This window comes from Macaca nemestrina, chromosome 4, assembly GCF_043159975.1.
Source record: "Macaca nemestrina isolate mMacNem1 chromosome 4, mMacNem.hap1, whole genome shotgun sequence".
Classification (NCBI taxonomy): Eukaryota; Metazoa; Chordata; class Mammalia; order Primates; family Cercopithecidae; genus Macaca; species Macaca nemestrina.
Window position 1 is genome coordinate 155,721,382 of NC_092128.1, and position 20,010 is coordinate 155,741,391.

General features: G+C 51.1%; 1 protein-coding gene across 1 annotated transcript in view; it reads left to right on the forward strand.

Moving 5' to 3' along the window:
* The first annotated feature begins 10,216 nt into the window (after positions 1–10,216).
* The window catches only part of LOC105483430 (protein kinase cAMP-dependent type I regulatory subunit beta), a 192,910-nt gene continuing 183,116 nt past the window's right edge, over positions 10,217–20,010 (forward strand). Inside the window, 2 exon segments of the mRNA XM_011744336.2 lie at positions 10,217–10,329; positions 11,190–11,388. Of these exon segments, the coding sequence (XP_011742638.1) occupies positions 11,212–11,388 (177 nt within the window). The 5' untranslated portion in view covers positions 10,217–10,329; positions 11,190–11,211.

The window sequence follows — 20,010 nt, forward strand, 5'->3', positions numbered from 1 at the left end:
TACATCTGGAAATCACTTGTCTTACCAAGAACCAGGAAAGCCACAATCTGACCATGGTAAGGTAACAGATGTGAATTCCATATAGGTCACATGTTAGAATCATCTGCCAAGAATTTTAAAGCAGTCATAAGAACCAGGCAAGGCTTGGTGGCTCACGCCTGTAATCCCAGCACTTCGTGAGGCCAAGGCAGGCGGATCACCTGAGGTCAGGAATTCAAAACCAGCCTGGCCTCATGGTGAAACCCCATCTCTACTGAAAAAAAAAGTAGCTGGGTGTGGTGGCGGGTACCTGGAATCCCAGCTACTCAGGGAGGCTGAGGCACGAGAATTGCCTGAACCCAGGAGATGGAGGTTGCAGTAAGCTGAGATCATGCCACTGCACTCCAACCTGGGTGACAGAGTAAGACTCCATCTCAAAAAAAAAAAAATGCTGAAGACTCCCCCAATTCAATGAAAAACATAAATCCACAGATTCCAGAACTGAACAAGCCTTCGTAGGATAAGCCCTCCAAAAACCCATAGTAAGACACATCACAATTAAACTATTAAACTCCTGGAAACTAAAGACAGGGGGAGGAAAAATACTAACTGCCAGAGAGAAATGATGTCTTGCCTAGAGAGGAACACCAGTTTGAATGAAGGCAGATTTCTTAACCAAAACCACAAAAGTCCAGGAGGAAGTGACGTGCCATTGTTCAACTGTACAGGAGAAAGAGCTGTTGACTGTGAGTCCTCTACCCAGCAAAACTATCCTTCAGGAATGGAGGAGGAATAAAGATATTCTCAGACAGGCAAACTAATAGAATTTATTGCTAGCAGACCTACCTTTAAGGAATGCCTAAAGGATACCCTGTAACCAGAAAGATAATTTTTTTTTCTTTTTGAGATGGAGTTTCGCTCTTGTTGCCCAGGCTGGAGTGCAATGGCACGATCTTGGCTCACTGCAACCTCCGCCTCCCAGGTTCAAGCAATTCTTCTGCCTCAGCCTCCCGAGTAGCTGGGACTACAGGCATGTGCCACCACGCCCGAGTAATTTTTTATTTTTAGCAGCGACAGTGTTTCTCCGTGTTGGTCAGGCTGGTCTTGAACTCCTGACCTCAGGTGATCCGCCTGCCTCTGCCTCCCAAAGTGCTGGGATGACAGGCGTGAGCCACCGTGCCTGGCCCAGAAAGATAATTTTAACAGAAGAGGGCTGGGGCCTCCAGAAAGTTGAGAACAATGGAGTGGATAAAAATAGAAGTAAATGTCACTGACCATCTTTCACCTCAGGAGTTTCTTTAATCATATTTGATGGTTGAAGCAAAAATTACAACACTGATGTGGTGCGTGATGTACGTGGAGGAAACATCTACGACCAGGTATTTAACAGTGAGAAGGGTTAGGGACTTAAGTGGAAGGAAGGTTTACACTCCTTCAAGGTGGTAAATCATAGATGCTGATAGACTGATGAGTTATATACGTATGTGGTGATATCCTCAAAAATATAACGTGGAATTCTAAAAAACCTTCAAGTATCCCACAGTAAAGCATGAGAGAACAAACACAGATGATTAAATGGCAAGCGTAAGCCCTACGATATCACTAATTTAAATGTAAATGGCCTAAACACAACAATTAGAAGACAGAGGTTCGCCAAATAGATACAAAACCTGACCCAACTATATGATGTCTACAATATGCTGAAGCTCACTTCAAACACAACATAGGCAGGTTGAAAGTAAAAGGATGGCAAAAGTGTATCATGTAAACATTAATTTTAAAAAGCAGGATTGGCTGTTGAAATTCCTTGGGAAAGAGGGACATTACATAATGATGAAAGAACTCAGTGGGAAGATACAGCAATCCCAAATGTGTATACAGCAAACAACAGACCTTCAACATGTGTAAAACAGGAACTGACAGAACTGAAAGGAGAAAGAGAGAAAGCTGCTGTTGTATTTGACAACTTCAGCCCGTAACTCAGCAGCTGCTAGAATAACTAGGCAGATAGTCATCAAGGTATAGCAGAGCAACACCATTAACCAACAGGATCTAACTGACATTTATAGAACAAACTGCTCAACAATCACAGAATTCACATTCTTTTCTAGTGTCCTCAGAACATAGACCAAGATAGACCATATCCTGGGCCATAAGGCAAACCTTAGCAAATGTAAAAGACTTGCACCGAGGGCCAGGTGTGGTGGCTAACACCTGTAATCCCAGCACTTTTAGCTGTGCATGGCGGCGCATCGTGTAATCGCAGCTACTCGAGAGGCTGAGGCAGGAGAATCACTTGAACCCGGGAGGTGGAGGTTGAAGTGAGCCGAGATTGTGCCATTGCACTCCAGCCTGGGCAACAAGAGTGAAACTCCGTCTCCACAAAAAAAAAAAAAAAAAAAAAAAAAAAAGACTTGCACAGAATGCCTTCTCTGACAATAATGGAATCAAACTTACCATCAGCAGCAGACAGCAGGGAAATCTTCACACATGTGGAGATTAGACAACTATTCGACTCAGAAATGGAAACAATTGCTACATGCAACAACTTGGACAAAACTCTAAAAGATTATGTAGATGAAAACCAGTCCCGAAGGGATCTTTTGTGGTATTGTTTGTATTGACATCCATAAAGTAACAGAGATGGGGAACAGATGACTGATCTCTAGGGGATAGGGATGGGGTGGCGTAATTATTAAGGGTCACTGGGAGGGAGTCTTGTGGTGCTGGTGCAGTTAAGTACCTGGATTGTGGTGGCATCTCTGTGAATACCCAGCGAGATCATGACCTCTCTCCTTTCCCAAGACACACTGCCAGACCGAATAGCTATAAACCGGATGACAGAAGCAGGGCAGTAGGACAGGATGGCAATATGTTACAACAAATGAAACAGGCCTTGGGATGCTGAGATGGGAGAATTGCTTGAGGCCAGGCATTCAAGGCCACCTGGGCAACATAGTGACACGCCGTCGCTACAAAGAAATATAGAAACTTAGCTGGATGCAATGACTCACACCTGTAGTCCCAGGTACTTGGGAGGCTGAGGTGGAAGGATTGCTTGAGCCCAAGAGTTTGAGACCAACCTGGGCAACATAGTGAGACCCCCATCTCTACAAAAAAATAAACAATTACGGCCGGGTGCGGTGGCTGACGCCTGTAATCCCAGCACTTTGGGAGGCCAAGGCGGGTGGATCACCTGAGGTCAGGAGTTGAAGACCAACCTGACCAACAAGGTGAAACCCCATCTCTACTAAAAATGCAAAAATTAACTGGGCATGCTGGCAGACACCTGTAGTCCCACCTACTTGGGAGGCTGAGACAGGAGAATTGCTTGAACCCGGGAGGCAGAGGCTTCAGTGAGCTGAGATCGTGCCACTGCACTCCACCCAGGCGACAGAGCGAGACTCCTTCTCAAAAGAAAAAAATAATAATAAGCTGGGTGTGATGGGGTGCACCTGTATTCCCAGCTACTCAGGAGGCTGGGGTGGGAGGATCACTTGGGCCAGGAAGATTGAGGCTGCCAAGAGCTATGATCATGCCACTGCACTCCAGCCTGGACAACAGAGTGAGATCTTATCTCATTAAAAAAAAAAAAAAGCCAGCCGGGCGCGTTGGCTCACGCCTGTAATCCCAGCACTTTGGGAGGCCGAGGCGGGCGAATCACAAGGTCAGGAGATCAAGACCATCCTGGCTAACACGGTGAAACCCCGTCTCTAAATAAAAAAAATTAGCCGGGCGTGGTGGCGGGCGCCTGTAGTCCCAGCTACTCTGGAGGCTGAGGCAGGAGAATGGTGTGAACCTGGGAGGCGGAGCTTGCAGTAAGCTGAGATTGTGCCACTGCACTCCAGCCTGGGCGACAGAGAAAGACTCTGTCTCAAAAAAAAAAAAAAAAAAAAAAAAAGGCCTATAAAAGAGATGAAGATCTGTGTCTTACCAAAATGAAACAGGAACAAGAAGTATGTAAGAGAAGAGGTCAGGGATATGGAGAACAGAAGCAACAATGCTAATATCTGTTGAACAGATGTCCCAGGAAGGCAGAAGAAAAGTGGGGAGTAGGAGGTTTTGAAGGGATAATGAAGACACATTTTCTAGAGTTGAAAATGGGTCAGGCTGGGCGCGGTGGCTCATGCCTGTAATCCCAGCACTTTAGGAGACTGAGGTGGGCAGATCACCTGAGGTCAGGAGTTCAAGACCAGCCTGGCCAACATGGTGAAACCCCGTCTCTACTAAAAATACAAAATTTAGCCAGAAGTGGTGCTGTGCACCTGTAGTCCCAGCTACTTGGGAGGCTGAGGCAGGAGAATTGCTCTAACTCAGAAGCCAGAGGTTGCAGTGAGCTGAGATTGTGCTGCTACACTCCTGGGTGACATAGCAAGACTGGAAAAAGAAATAAAGGAGGCTGAAGCAGGAGGATATATCCATATATACATATATATGGATATATGGATATATGTATGTATGTGTATATATATGTTTGTATATAGATCCGGCCACTGCACTCCAGCCTGGGCGACAGAGCAAGACTCCGTCTCAAAAAAAAAAAAAAAAAAGCTTCCCCCAGTGAAGGCCTGGGGCCCGCTGTCTGTGGGTCAGGAGTTCAGGCATGGCTTTACTGGGTCTTCCGAAGGCTGCAATCTATGCTGGGGCTGCATTCTCATCTGAGGCTCGACTGAGGAAGGGTCTATTCCCAAGTGCACTTGGTTGTTTCCAGCATTTACTTCCTTGGCTGTGGACAAGAGGCTGCCCTCAGCTCCTGGCCACGGGATCCTCTTACAGCCACTCATGACACGGCAGCTGGCTCCCTCAAAGCCAGCAAGGGAGAGAGTTCCCCAGCAAGGCAGATGTTACCATGAATCATATGTGATGCCCACTCCTCACCTTTGCTGTACCCCACCAGGCAGGGGTGAGCCTCAGGACCTGCACACACTCAAGGGGATGGTACCCCACAAGGCATGAGCATTGGGAGGTGGGGACCCTGCGGCCATCTCAGAATGCCCACCACACTCAGGAGCCATGTGTAGAGAAGACTGTTGAGGTTTGTGGCAAAATTTTCTGTGAAATTATGCATCCCTTACCTACACAGTGAACAATGCAAAACTTGAATATTAGAGAACATTGTGTGTGGGTGTCTGTGTTTTGAGGCAAGGTCTCACTCTGTTTCTTAGGCTGGAGTGCAGTGGTGCAATCATAGCTCACTGTAGCCTTGAACTCCCGGGCTCAGGTGATCCTGCCACCTTAGCCTCCTGAATACCTGGGACTACAGTTATGCACCACCATGCCTGGCTAATTTTTGTATTTTTTTGTAGAGATGGGGTCTTGCTGTGTTGCCCAGATGGGTCTTGAACTCCTGGACTCAAGTGATCATCCTCTTTTGGCCCCCCAAAGTGCTGGGATTGTAGGCATGAGCCGCCATGCCTGGTCACATTGTTCTCTTCTCTTCTCTTCTCTTCGCTTCTTTCTCTCTTTTTCCTCCCTTCTCCTTCCCTTCTCCTTCTCTTCTCCTTCCCTCTTCCTTCCCTTTCCTTTCCTTTCTTTTTCTTTTTGAGACTGGATTTCACTCCTGTTGCCCAGGCTGGAGTGCAGTGGCGTGCTCTCAGCTCACTACAACCTCCGCCTCCCAGGTTCAAATGATCTTCCTGCCTCAGCCTCCCGAGTAGCTGCGATTACAGGCACATGCCACCACACCTGGCTAATTTTTGTGTTTTTTTGGAGAGACGGGGTTTCACCGTGTTGCCCAGGCTGGTCTCGAACTCCTGGCCTCAGGTGATCTGCCTGCCTTGGCCTACCACAGTGCTGGGATTACAGGTGGGAGTCACCATGCCCAGCTGGAGAATAATTATTACTGTTCACAGTTCCTGGGCTCCTACTATATGCTGTGTGCTCCATGCTCAGCCTCTCGGCCCTCGCTCCTCGTACATCCACCTAGATTTGAGGATGAGTGGCCTCTCCCATCAGCCACGATCACATGCAGTTTCTCCTCGATCCTCAGCTCAGAGAGCTTACGGACGTTGTGCAGTGAACACAGCTGGCCGGGGAAGGCTCAGGAGCCGCACCCAGGAAGCCGACCTACAGATCCCATCTCAAACCACGACACTCTGCAGACTGCCCAGTGGCCAGAGCAGCTTCACAAAGAATCTTTGTTTCCTGTCTGCACCCCAAAAAATATCTGTGTTGGTCTCTTTGCCATGCAGAGCGAATAAAGAATAAGACAAACACCATCCATGCATACTTGGTGCTTTTGACCTAGCAGGGGAGACAGCAATTAAGCCAGCAGCCTTGCCCACTATTATTCAATTGCACGTGTGATGAGAGCTACTAAGGAGAAGTACTGGGAGCCCCGGGCCCTCCGGAGGCAGTGCTGGTGCCTCAGGGAATTGCCCTGCATAAGTAACATTTTGGTTGAATCTTGGAGGGTGAATTGGAGCTGACAGAGTAAGTTTAGAGGTGAGAGGTATGTAGTGATTGGGAAAAGAATGTGGCTTTGGGCCAGGTGCGGTGGCTTATACCTGTAGTCCCAGTGCTCTGGGAAGCTGGTGGGAGGATTGTTGGAGACCAGGAGTTCGAGACTAGCCTGGGAAACATAGTGAGACCCTGTCTTTACAAAAAAAAAAATTTAAAATACCAGGTGTGGTGGTGCACACCTGTGGTCCCAACTACTTGGGAGGCTGAAGTGGGAGGATGGCTTGAGCCCAGGAATTTGAGGCTGCAGTAAGCTATGATCATACCACTGCACTCCAGCCTGGGTGACAGGGTGACACCCTTTCTCAGCAACAAAATTAAAAAAAAAAAAAAGCATAAAGAATGTGGCTTGGCCAGGCGCGGTGGCTCACGCCTGTAATCCCAGCACTTTGGGAGGCCTAGGTGGGCAGATCACGAGGTCAGGAGATCAAGACCATCCTGGCTAACACAGTGAAACCCTGTCTCTACTAAAAATACAAAAAAATTAGCTGGGCGTGGTGGCGGGCGCCTGTAGTCCCAGCTACTCCGGAGGGTGAGGCAGGAGAATGGTGTGAACCTGGGAGGCGGAGCTTGCAGTGACCCGAGATCGTGCCACTGCGCTCCAGCCTGGGTGACAGAGTGAGACTCTGTTCTCAACAACAACAACAACAACAAAAAGAGAGAGAGACTGTGGCTCTTTGGTTGGAGTTCTGCAACGTGTGGTCATTTGGTCACGATGAATCCTACAGGCACATTCTAGGGGTGAAGTAAGACCCCACAGGGCTTAGAAATGTGAATACTTTTGCCGAGAAAAATAACAGGGCCCAGCATGGAGGGCGGGCCCTTCCCTATGGGGAGGGGGCATTCTCAGATGCGGGATTTACTGGGACTTCTGAATGGGTGACCCAGTCACCAGCTGCACATTTTCAGTCGAGGGCATGGCTGCTTGGGCACCGTATGACAGCCAGGGCTTGTCACCGGGTAGCAGGGTGGCGACCGACCTGTTGAGGGCCACATGGATCGATGACCAAGCACAGCTCCTCAGAGCTCACCAGACCCCTCCCTGCATCTGCACCCAGGAGCATTTAATGGAGTTGTCAGTGTGTGTTTTGGGGGGGATTGTGTCAGATCAGGCGTATATTCACTTGGATGTTCTCAGTTGCAACTAACCAAAAACAAAAAGCCAACTGGCTCAGTCAGTAGAAGGTAATTATTTATTATTTATTTATTTTGAGATGGCGTTCCGTTCGCTCTTGCTGCCCAGGCTAGAGTGCAGTGGCGCGATCTCGGCTCACTGGAACCTCCGCCTCCCGAGTTCAAGTGATTCTCCTGCCTTAGCTTTCTGAGTAGCCAGGGATTACAAGCACATGCTACCACGCCCGCTAATTTTGTATTTTTAGTACAGACAGGGTTTCGCTGTGTTGCCCAGGCTGGTCTTGAACCCCTGATTTCAGGTGATCCACCCGTCTCAGCCTCCCCAAGTGCTGGGATTACAGGTGTGAGCCACCGCGCCCGGCCAAAGGTATTTATTGATGAACATAATTGGGAAGTCCAGATAGGGGAAGGGCCTCAGGTTTGGTTTGAGGACTGCCGTCGCTCCGTTTCTCCAGGATCCTGTTTCTTCCCACTTGATTTCATCCTCTGGGACTGATCAGACAGTGAGCAGGACACTAAGGAAGCGTCTGCTTCCTTTCCGCACCCCCTTGTTTCCTTTCCTTGGCTCAAGCCAGTAAGGCTGCAGCAAGAGGGGCCTGGAAGTCAGGCAGAAGCTTTTCTGCAGGCTGGGGCAGCAGGGGCCACACCTTGCATTGCTACCAGAGCCAGTCTGAAGAGGGAGTCTTTGTGGGGGGTGGGGGCCACTGGAACAGGGACCTGATTGGCCGGGAAAAGTGTGAAAGTGAGAGGCAGTGGGAGCTGCCATCGTGGCAATGAGGAGAGGAGTTCAGTAGATGTCACATCTCAGTGGGGCCAGGGGCCGCATGTCTGGTGGGCCAGGTGCATGCTGCCAGCCCCCAAACCTGGGAGATCCTTGTCTCAAAAGGACGCAGGCCAAGGAGCCTGCCTGAGGAGCAATCGCAGCAGAAGGAGGCCTTGTGTGTGTGCCTCGGGATCAGAGGGCTGTCCTGTGAGCTCAGCCAGAGAGGGGCCTCCACTCTCCTCTAGAGGCACGGTGTGGGGGAAGTCTTTACAGGGAGTCTCCAGAGAACCCCAGGAGAGCCAGAAGCAGCCAGCCCTGGAGCATCTACCCCCAAAGCGAGACACTGCCTCGGTCAGGTGACACCTGGGCCTTTTTTGCTGTCCTTCTCACCAGTCCACCCTGGAGGAGCAGGAGTAATTGGAGGAGGAGGAGGAGGAGGGAGCGGAGGGGCCGTGGGGAGCGCGTGATGGTACTGCTGGTAGCAGCAGCTCCAGGCAGGCCAGCGCTGGGAGAGCCAGAGGTCTGAGTGGGTTGTGGGATGGAGTTCAGATTCAGAGACCGGGCCTGGATCCCTGAGAAAGTCTCAGGACAAATGCAGGTCTGCCTGAGACGGGTCTGGGGCCAGCGGGCGCTGAGGGTGAGGGCTGAGGACCAAGGAGCTTTGTGTTTGACTCCCGAGGGTGGCCTGCTTGGTTTACGTTCACCCTGGCAAGAAGAGGCTGAGGCAATGTCAGCCCTGCTGGGGAGCGTGCTGGGCAGGGCTGGTGACCTGTGTAGCGCCTGTGCAGGCAGGTGAGTGGGGGAACAGGTGAGCATGGGATGGGTGAGTGTGAACTGGTGAGCATAGAACAGGGAGGCTGGTCAGGTGAGTGTGGACCAGGTGAGCATGGGAGGGCTAAGTGGAAACAGTGTGTGTCCAGTTGAGTGTGGAATAGGTGAGCGTGAGATGGGTGAGTGGGATACGTTGAGTGTGTACAGGTGAGTGGGAGATGGGTGAAGATGGGGCAGGAGAGTGGGAGACAGGTGAGCAGGCAACAGGGAAGTCGGCAGGTGAGTGGAGGACGGGGTGGGGGTGGGGTTGGGGTGGACAGGTGAGTGGAGGACCCAGGAGGCTGGACAGGTGGGTGCACAGGGAGGCAGGTGTCATCTTCACAGCCTGAACTGCCTGCTCCTCTCCTGGCATTTGAAGCCTCTCGGGAGGGGAGATGGAGTTTCTGCCCCGACCCTGGCAGGATGGGGCAACGGTGTGCGGTAGCAGGATGAGGTTTCCCTTTCCTGCAGGGCTGGGCTTGTGGCTTAGGACGGTCACCAAGAGGCTCCTCCTAGGCCTCCATGACCTCTGGACCCCCAGGAAAGGTGGGAAAGAATTTAGGAAGGTCCCGATTTCCCACTGGGTGTCGGGGTGAAGCTGGTGCGCCTAACCGGTGGGAGTCACCTGGGGAAGCCGGGCTGGGCCCACCTGGCCACCCCCTTCTGGCCCCTAAGGCAGAGCGAGACCCCAGGGAACGGGCATGCTTGCTGGGTACGGGAGTTCTTCAGATGCAGGGATGTGACCCTGGTGTGAGCAGCTCAGGCTGCCGCGGTGGTTGTGAATGGGGGGGAGGGGAAGCCCGGGCCATCACAGGCGGCCTCACGGCCTGCATCAGCCAGGGTGGGAGACTCAGGGTCTGAGTGTGGGGGGCAGGAGGCGGCGAGAGCGGGGGTCCTGGCCGCGCTGCGCCTGAACCTGCGCCGGTGGGGGATGGGGCGGGGACGGGGAGGGCCTGGGTGGGCCGGGGTTGGGGGGCCCGCGGGGAGGAATGAATAGGGGGGAGACTGGCTGCAGGCCCGCGCGGGCGGCGTTGGGGGTGCAGCAGCTGCGCGCGGCGCGGGGGCGGGCGTGGAGGGCGGCGCCGCTGCAGTGCGGGGACCCGCTCGCTCGCTCGCTCGCCCGCCGTCCCCGCGCCCCGCGTCCCCGCGCAGCCGCCTCCTGGCCTCGGGCACCGCGCATCCAGGTACGCGGGGCTGGGCTGGGGTCTGCGCTGGGACCCCCGGGCCTGGGAGGCCCCCGGGAATGCGGACATTTGGGAGGGTTTGGCCCCCAACCGGGAGTGGGTCACGCGGGGCGGGGCCGGGCCTGGGGCGCCGGGTCGGGGGTCCCGGGAGGGTCCTCGCCGGCGCAGAGGCCGGGGCTGGGGCGGGGGACGCGGGGTCTCTGGGTGAGCGCCTTCCCGGTGGTCTGGGCACTCTGGGAGCGGCTTGGCAGGGGGCTGGGGTCCTGCGCTCCGCGGTGCGGTGCGGGCCTGGCCTGGCCATGGTGACTTTGCTGCGTGGCCGCCGCATTTGTTCTCCTGCACCCCACCCCCCCACCACCGCCGGCTTCCCTTGTTTACCTGCGTTTCTGTCTTTTCCTGTGCAGAGGCCGGCCCAGCCCATCCACAGCCTCACCCTCATCTCTCCCTCCCCTGAGGCCGCACGCAGGGGCCCCCCAGCATTCACATTTCACACGAGTGCCCCCCCAAAAAGGGGGGATGGAGGAGGGCGAGGCCCAGGAACCCCCGGGCTGGACCCTCAGGGTGCCGGGCCCCCCACTCCTCCCACCCCGGAATCCTCATAACTGCAGAAGGGGCTTCTCAGCCGCGCACCCCTGTCTGAGCCCCCTCCGCCCCTGCCAGGGTCTGTTGGGAGGGAAGGCTCTGGGGGTCGTCACATTTAACACCTCACCTGGCCCCACAGAATAAAGGATCTTTGACAAATGCAGAATCAGTGACTTTCTTCCACGCTCCTGGGAGAAGCCTGCTTCATGCCGCCTGCGTTTATCCGGCGTGCAGCCCCGGGCAGCTCTCAGGCCTGGGGATCTGTGTTTTCTGGACAGGAAGGAAGCAGCCGCCCTCGCCATGGCCTCCCCGCCCGTCTGCCCCTCGGAGGAGGATGAGAGCCTGAAGGGCTGTGAGCTGTACGTGCAACTGCACGGGATCCAGCAGGTCCTCAAAGACTGCATCGTGCACCTCTGCATCTCCAAGCCCGAGCGCCCCATGAAGTTCCTCCGGGAGCACTTCGAGAAGCTGGAGAAGGTAAGTGGCCCCCACTGCCCGCTGCTTCCCTTCGCAGGTGTCCTAGGGCAGAGGCGGTAGCCGGGAAAACCTTCCCTCCATCCTGTGGTCCTCGAAGGTTGGGTGCCCCAGAGACTGTCTGCCATCCTGCAGGTCCTTCCAGAGAAGCGCGGGGAGAGGCCGACCTGGGGCCCACCTTCCCTTGTTTGGTCTCCTGAGATTCATGCCCCGAGCTGGGGTCCTCGGAGCCACAGAATTCGCCCTTCTGCTTCCAGGGGGTTCCAGGTCTTCAGAGCTCTCGTGGAAGGAGGTTCAGGGTTTTAGGTCCAGGTATTTCTGTAGCTTGTGAGGCTCATCGACAGTTTTCAGCTTGAGGAACCGAGATGAGGGCCAGGCCTAGTTAAAGATGCTGTCAGCACTTGGGATAAAAGAAAATAGCTCCCACAGGGTGGCTCACGCCTGTCATCCCAGCACTTTGGGAGGCCAAGGCAGGCAGATCACTTGTGGCCAGTAGTTCAGACCACGTCAGCCAGGCCGATATGAGGAAGCCCCGTCTCTACTTAAAACAATACAAAAATTAGCCGGGTGTGGTGGCGCACGCCTGTAATCCCAGCTACTGGGTTGGTTCAGGCAGGAGAATCACTTGAACCGGGAGGTGGAGGCTGCAGTGAGCCGAGATTGCACCACTGCACTCCACCCTGGGCGACAGAGCAAGACTATCTCAAAAAAAAAGAGAGAGAAAATAGCTGCCATGGCTAAGAGGTCAGATTCCACGTTAATCTTGCAGCCCTGGGAGAGGAAAGTGCCCTTCTGCCCGTGTGGTCGGGGAGAAGCCCAGGCCTGCTCTTCTCTCCAGGAATGATGCCTCTCATCCCCTTCCTGGCCTCCTGCATCTGGGTTCTTTTCCTGGAAGTGTGTGGCTGGGAAGTGGCGGCTGGGACAGGAGTCCCTGTGACACCTCCTGCTGCATTCGCTCCCCTCTCCGTGGGCTCCTCCCACCCTTGTTCTGGGCCCCACCCCAGGCTCTCTGTGTATCACCTAAGGTTTCTTCTCTTGGTCCTTTTATCACAACTTAACTGTCCCCTGTGCCCATCTCTCCTGGGGACCATTTGGGAACTTGGGAAGCCCAGTTCAGGCCAAGGTCTGCCTTTGAGCGCCTGTGAACCACCACGTCCCCATCCAGTGGTGTTTATGCTTTTGACAGGGGCCTCCTGTGATCACATAGTCCTAACGCAAAGGAGTGAATGTAGCTCTTACCCTGGAAGCAATCCGTGAAAAAACATTTTAAAGTAATGCATGCCTATTTAGGAAAATTTGAAAAGGTTGGAAGTGGAAAGAAGAAATAAAAATGCTCCGTAGTCCTCTCTACCGAATTCCCCCTCAAATGTTGTTTTTATAAAAATGTAGTTGTAGGCCAGATATGGTGGCTTATACCTGTAATCCCAACATTTGGGAGGTTGAGGTGGTAATTAATATCCCTTGTGGTCAGGAATTCGACCTTGTCTCTCAAAAATATTTAAAAAGTTTGCTGGGTGTGGTGGCGTCTGCCTGTGGTCCCAGCTACCCAGAGGCTGAGGTGGGAGGATCACTTGAGCCCAGGAGTCTGAGGCTGTGGTGAACCATGATCATATCACCGCACTCCAGCCTGGGCAACAGAGTGAAACCCTGTCTCAGAAATACATACACACACACATGCATATGCACACATGCATACATACATACGTGGATACATATGTACATAAGTCTTAGTTGCAGTCACATTATAGATGCAATTTATATTTCATCTTTTTCATTTTTTATATTTTGTTTAAAGACTTCACTTTAAGTGACTGCACAATGTTCTGTGGAAAAGATATACTAAGGTTTTTCAACCTTTCCCCCATGAGTGAATGGACAATTTAGTTCTTTCCTTTTTTTTTTTAGTATTAAATATTGGGGCCGGCTGGTGCGGTGGCTCATGCCTGTAATCCCAGCACTTTGGGAGGCTGAGGCAGGTGGATCACTTGAGGTCAGGAGTTTGAGACCAGTCTGACCAACGTGGTGAAACCCTGTCTCTACTAAAAATACAAAAATTAGCTGGGCGTGGTGGCACAGGCCTGTAACCCCAGCTACTCAGGAGGCTGAGGCAGGACGATTGCTTGAACCTGGGAGGTGGAGGTTGCAGTGAGCTGAGATCATGCCACTGCACTCCAGCCTGGGTGACAGAGAGAGACTGTCTCAAAAAAAAAAAAAAAAAAAAAAAAGAAAGAAAGAAAGAAAAAATTGGGGCCGGCGGGCGCAGTGGCTCATGCCTATAATTCCCGCACTTTGGGAGGCCCAGGAGGGTGGATCACTTGAGCCCAGGAGTTGGAGACCAGCCTGGCCAACATGGTGAAACCCCATCTCTACTAAAAATACAAACATTAGCTGGGTGTGGTGGTACATGCCTGTAATCCCAGCTACTTGGGAGGCTGAGGCAGAAGAATCATTTGACCGGGGAGGCGGAGGATGCAGTGAGCTGACAGGGACACTGCACTGCAGTCTGGGCGACAGAGCGAGACTCTGTCTCAGAAATAAATAAATTTTAAAAAAAAGTATATGGGAGGATGTGTGTAGGTTACATGCAAATACAACACCATTTTATATCAGGGACTTCAGCATCCATGGGTTCTAGTATCCTTAGAGATTCTAGAACCATCTCCCATGGATACCAGGGGATGACTGTACCACACACCGGGCATCTTAAACAACAGAAACATCTCCTCCCACAGTTCTGGAGGCTGAAGTCTGAGATCAAGGTGTGGTGGGATGGCTCCTTCTGGGTCCGTGCGGGAGAAGGTTCTGTCTCTCCCCCACTCTGGGTGGTGCTGGTGATCTTGGGTGGTCCAGGCTGGAAGTCTGAGATCAAGGTGTGGCGGGATGGCTCCTTCGGGGTCTGTGTGGGAGAAGGTTCTGGGTCTCCCCAGCTCTGGGTGGTGCTGGCGATCTTGGGTGGTCCAGGCTGGAAGTCTGAAATGAAGGTGTGGCGGGATGGCTCCTTCGGGGTCCGTGCAGGAGAAGGTTCTGGGTCTCCCCCGCTCCGGGTGGTGCTGGCGATCTTGAGTGGTCCAGGCTGGCAGACGCATCACGGGTCCCTGCCTTTATCTTCACGTGGCGTTCTGCCCCCGTCAGTGTCTGTGTCCAGATCTCCCCTTTTCACAGGGACACCAGTCATCCTGGACCAAGGCCACCCCAATGACCTCTTGTAACTTCATCACCTCCGTCAAGACCCAGCCTCCAAATAAAGTCAACTTCTGAGGTCCTGAGGTTAGGACTCCAGAGCATCTATTTTTGGGGACACGATTCACTGATCCCAGCGGCCTTCTTGGGCGTGGGCAGGGCAGTTTTTCTCAGGCCTTCCTCCAACAGCAAGCCATTGCTGAGTGAAAATAGCAGGTTGCAAGATAGGATCTGTGGTACAGTTCCATTTTTGTCGAAAGTGATGCCAACGATAATGTGTTATATGCAAAGAAAAAAGTCTGAGGGGCGTCCACCAAAATGTTGATAAGAGTGGCGTCTCAGGGCACGATTACGGGTGATTTTTGTTTCTGTGTTCTGCAGTAGCCGATAGGACCTTTGGGGCGCTTTCGTGAAGTCTTTGAAGTCGCGTGCATGTTCTACATGTGGGTGTGTTTAACTGGGAAGAATGCCCCTCAGCTTGCGATGGGAGCTGAGATCCCCAAATATAAACCACCCAACAGGGCCCTAAAATTCCGTGGAGACTCATTTTCTGCTGTGTTTTCTGGACCAGTGAGGTGCTGTGGAATGTTTGCAATAGAACCAGGAAGTGTGCCTCTGGGTAGGGCAGCAGCCCTGGTGGAGAGGGGGCAAGGTCTGGGCCACTCCCTCAAGGCCAGCCAGGGCTGAGTGGTGGGCAGAAGCCTCTGATGGAGGGTTTTTCTCCACTTGTATCCCAAGCAGGGTGCATGTTCGTGAGGCTTTCATAAAGCACCTGGGATAAAGTCACACAGGCCGGCAGGGGTGACCCAGCTCTCGGAGTGCCATCCGGGCTGGGCCTCTGTTGCTCTGGCCTTCATGAGTGAGTTTTTCTGTGGTGGAGACTTAAGCAGACAAAATACTCCTTATTTGGGCCAGGTGCGATGGCTCATGCCTGTAATCCCAGCACTTTGGGAGGCTGAGGCAGACAGATCACGAGGTCAGGAGATCGAGGCCATTCTGGTTAACACAGTGAAACCCCGTCTCTACTTAAAAAAAAAAAAGAAACTATTGCCGGGTGTGGCGGCGTGCGCCTGTAGTCCCAGCTACTTGGGAGGCTGAGGCAGGAGAATCACTTGAACCCAGGAGGTGGAGGTTTCAGTGAACCCAGATTGTGCCACTGCACTCTAGCATGGGTGACAGAGCGAGACCCCATCTCAAAAACAAACAAACAAAAAATTCTTATTTGATGGCAAAACACAGTGTGGGAGTTTCCTGAGCAAGATGTGATCTTTCCGAAGATTATCTAAAATAACGCCGTCAATCTTCTTTTTTGAGACAGGGTCTGGCTCTGTTGTCCAGGCTGGAGTACAGTGGCATGATTTCAGCTCACTGCAACCTCCACCTCTCAGGCTCAAGCCATCCTCCCACCTCAGCCTCCCGAGTAGCTGGGACTACAGGTGCCCGCCACCATGCCTGGCTAATTTTTGTGTTTTTTGTAGAGAGAGAGTTTCTCCATGTTGCCCAGGCTGGTCTTGAACTCCTGAGCTCAAGCGATCCTCCCTGCTCAGCTTCCCGAAGTGCTGGGGTTATAGATGTGAGCCACCGTGCCTGGCTCATCTGTTTTTCTTTCTCTTTCTTTCTTTTTGCCTTTCCTTCCTTCCTTCCTTCCTTCTTTCCTTCCTTCCTTCCTTCCTTCCTTCCTTCCTTCCTTCCTTCCTTCCTTTTCCTTCCTTCCTTCCTTCCTTCCTTCCTTCCTTCCTTCCTTCCTTCCTTCCTTCCTTCCTTCCTTCCTTTCCTTCCTTTCCTTCCCTTCCTTCCCTTCCTTCCCTTCCTTTTCTTCCTTTCCTTTCTTTCTTTTTTGTTTTTGACGGAGTTTTACTCTTATTGCCCAGGCTGGAGAGCAGTGGCACGATCTCAGCTTAGTGCAACCTCCGCCTCCTGGGTTCAAGCAATTCTCCTGCCTCAGCCTCCTGAGTAGCTGGGATTACAGGCATGTGCCACCACGCCTGGTTAATTTTGTATTTTCAGTAGAGACGGGGTTTCACCATGTTGGTCAGGCTGGTCTCGAACTGACCTCAGGTGATCCACCTGCCTCGGCCTCCCAATGTGTTGGGATTAGAGACGCGAGCCACAGCGCCCGCCTCATCTGTGTTTTTCTGCATGAGCAGGTCCTGCATTTTTATTGCTGGCAGTGTCCTGTTGCATAGATGGATTGCAGCTTGTCTGTCCTGTGCCCTGTCTAGGAACACTTGGATTCTTTCCAGTTTTTGCCGACTACAAATAAAGCTGCTATAAATATTCGTCTTACAGGTTTTTAATGTGGAAGAAGGTTTTGATTTCCCTTGAGTAAATATTTAGTAGTGAGATTCCTGGGTCATAGGGTAAGTGTATGTTTATAAGAAACTGCCAAACTGTTTTCCAGGATGTCTGTCCTATCTTGTGTTCCAAGCAGCCATGATTCTTGTTCCTCAGTATCGGCAGCCTTTGATACTGTCAGTTTTAGAAAACGTTTAGCCATTCTAATAGGGATATGGTGGCACCTAAAGTGGATTTTTTTTTTTTTTTTTTGATGGAGTCTTGCTCTGTCACCCAGGCTGGAGGGCAAGGGCATGATCTCAGTTTACTGCAGCCTCTGCCTCCTGGGTTCAGGTGATTTTCAAGTGATTTTCCTGCCTCAGGCTCCCGAGTAGCTGCGTTTATAGGCATGTGCCACCACGCCCGGCTAATTTTTGTATTTTTAGTAGAGATGGGGTTTCACCATGTTGGCCAGGTTGGTTTTGAACTCCTGACCTCAGCTGCTCCACCCGCCTGGGCCTCCCAAAGTGCTGGGATTACAGGCATGAGCCACCGCGCCTGGCCCTAAAGTGGTTTTATTTTACATTTCCTGATGACTAGAGTTCTTGAGGATGTTTTCATACGCTTATTTTCCACTCAAATATCTTCTTTGGTGAAGTGTCTGTTCATGTATTTTGTCCATGTTTCTTATTAGGTTGTCTGTTTTCTTACTACTGAGTTTCAAAATTTTATATAAACTGTCAGATATTTAATTTACAAAATATTTTCTTCTAGTGTGAGGCTTGTTTATTTTTTAATTTATTCTGAGGCAGAGTCTTGCTTTGTTAACCAGGCTGGAGTGCGGTGGCGCGATCTTAGCTCACTGCAACCTGCGCCTCCTGGGTTCAAGTGATTCTCCTGCCTCAGCCTCCTGAGTAGCTGGGATTGCAGGCATCATGCCTGGCTAATTTTTGTATTTTTGGTAGGGACAGGATTTCCCCATGTTGCCCAGGCTGGTTTCGAACTCTTGACCTCAAGTGATCCACCCACCTCGGCCTCCCAAAGTGCTGGGATTACAGGTGTGAGCCACCGCACCCGAGCACAGTTTGCATATTTCAAGGAATTATTCCATTTCACTTAAGTTGTTAAATTTATGAATATAGAGTAATATTACCTCATTCTTTTAATGTCTGTACTGTTTGTATTATTTCATTCCTGAGATGGTAATTTCTGGCTTTTCTTTTTTGCTTGATCAGTCTGACTAAAAGTTTATCAATTTTACTGATCTTTTCAAAGAGTTAGATTTTAATTTCATCGATTTTCTCTATTTTTGTTTAGATTTTGTTGGTTTCTCTTATTTTTATTATTTCATTTCTTCTGCAGTCTTTGGGTTTTATCTATTCTTTAAATTTCTTAAGGTGAAATTTTAGATGATTAAGGCTTTTGTCTGATAGAAATATATAATGCTACAGATTTTTCTCTAAAGCACTGTTCTAGCTATATTTCACAGATCTTGATATGCTGTATTTTCTATTTAGCCCAAAATATTTTCTGTTTTCCCTTGAGATTTCCTCTTTGGTTCCTCTTATTTAGAAATTTGTTGTCTGATTTCCAAATATTTGGGGATTTTTTTTTTTTGATATCTCTCTTTTGTTTATTTCTAGTTTAATTTCATTGTGGTCAGGGAACATACCTTGTGTGATTTTGAATCTTTATTTGGTTAGGGTGTGGTTTATGGTTGATCATATGCTTTATCTTGGTGAATGTCACATGTGCCCTTGGAAACAATGTGTGCTGCTGTTGGGTGGTGTGTTCTGGAAATGTCGAGTGGTGTATTCTGGAACTGTTGGGTGGTGTGTTCTGGAAATGTTGGGTGGTGTGTTCTGGAACTGTTGGGTGGTGTGTTCTGGAAATGCTGGGTGGTGTGTTCTGGAAATGCTGGGTGGTGTGTTCTGGAAATGCTGGGTGGTGTGTTCTGGAAATGCTGGGTGGTGTGTTCTGGAAATGCTGGGTGGTGTGTTCTGGAAATGTTGGGTGGTGTGTTCTGGAAATGTTGGGTGGTGTGTTCTGGAAATGCTGGGTGGTGTGTTCTGGAAATGCTGGGTGGTGTGTTCTGGAAATGCTGGGTGGTGTGTTCTGGAAATGTTGGGTGGTGTGTTCTGGAAATGCTGGGTGGTGTGTTCTGGAAATGTTGGGTGGTGTGTTCTGGAAATATTGGGTGGTGTGTTCTGTGAATGTTGGGTGGTGTGTTCTGTAAATGTTGGGTGGTGTGTTCTGGAAATGGTGGTGGTGTGTTCTGGAATTGTTGGGTGGTGTGTTCTGGAACTGTTGGGTGGTGTGTTCTGGAAATGTTGGGTGGTGTGTTCTGGAAATGTTGGGTGGTGTGTTCTGGAAATGGTGGTGGTGTGTTCTGGAATTGTTGGGTGGTGTGTTCTGGAACTGTTGGGTGGTGTGTTCTGTAAATGTTGGGTGGTGTGTTCTGGAAATGGTGGTGGTGTGTTCTGGAATTGTTGGGTGGTGTGTTCTGGAATTGTTGGGTGGTGTGTTCTGGAATTGTTGGGTGGTGTGTTCTGGAATTGTTGGGTGGTGTTTTCTGGAAATGTTGGGTGGTGTGTTGGGGAAATATTGGGTGATGTGTTCTGTAAATGTTGGGTGGTGTGTTCTGTAGATGTTGGGTGGTGTGTTCTGGAAATGGTGGTGTGTTCTGGAGATGTTGGGTGGTGTGTTCTGAAAATGTTAGGTGGTGTGTTCTGGAAATGGCGGTGGTGTGTTCTGGAATTGTTGGGTGGTGTGTTCTGGAACTGTTGGGTGGTGTGTTCTGTAAATGTTGGGTGGTGTGTTCTGGAAATGGTGGTGGTGTGTTCTGGAACTGTTGGGTGGTGTGTTCTGGAAATGTTGGGTGGTGTGTTCTGGAAATGCTGGGTGGTGTGTTCTGGAAATGCTGGGTGGTGTGTTCTGGAAATGTTGGGTGGTGTGTTCTGGAAATGCTGGGTGGTGTGTTCTGGAAATGTTGGGTGGTGTGTTCTGGAAATGTTGGGTGGTGTGTTCTGGAAATATTGGGTGGTGTGTTCTGGAAATGCTGGGTGGTGTGTTCTGGAAATGTTGGGTGATGTGTTCTGTGAATGTTGGGTGGTGTGTTCTGGAAATGGTGGTGTGTTCTGGAGATGTTGGGTGGTGTGTTCTGGAAATGCT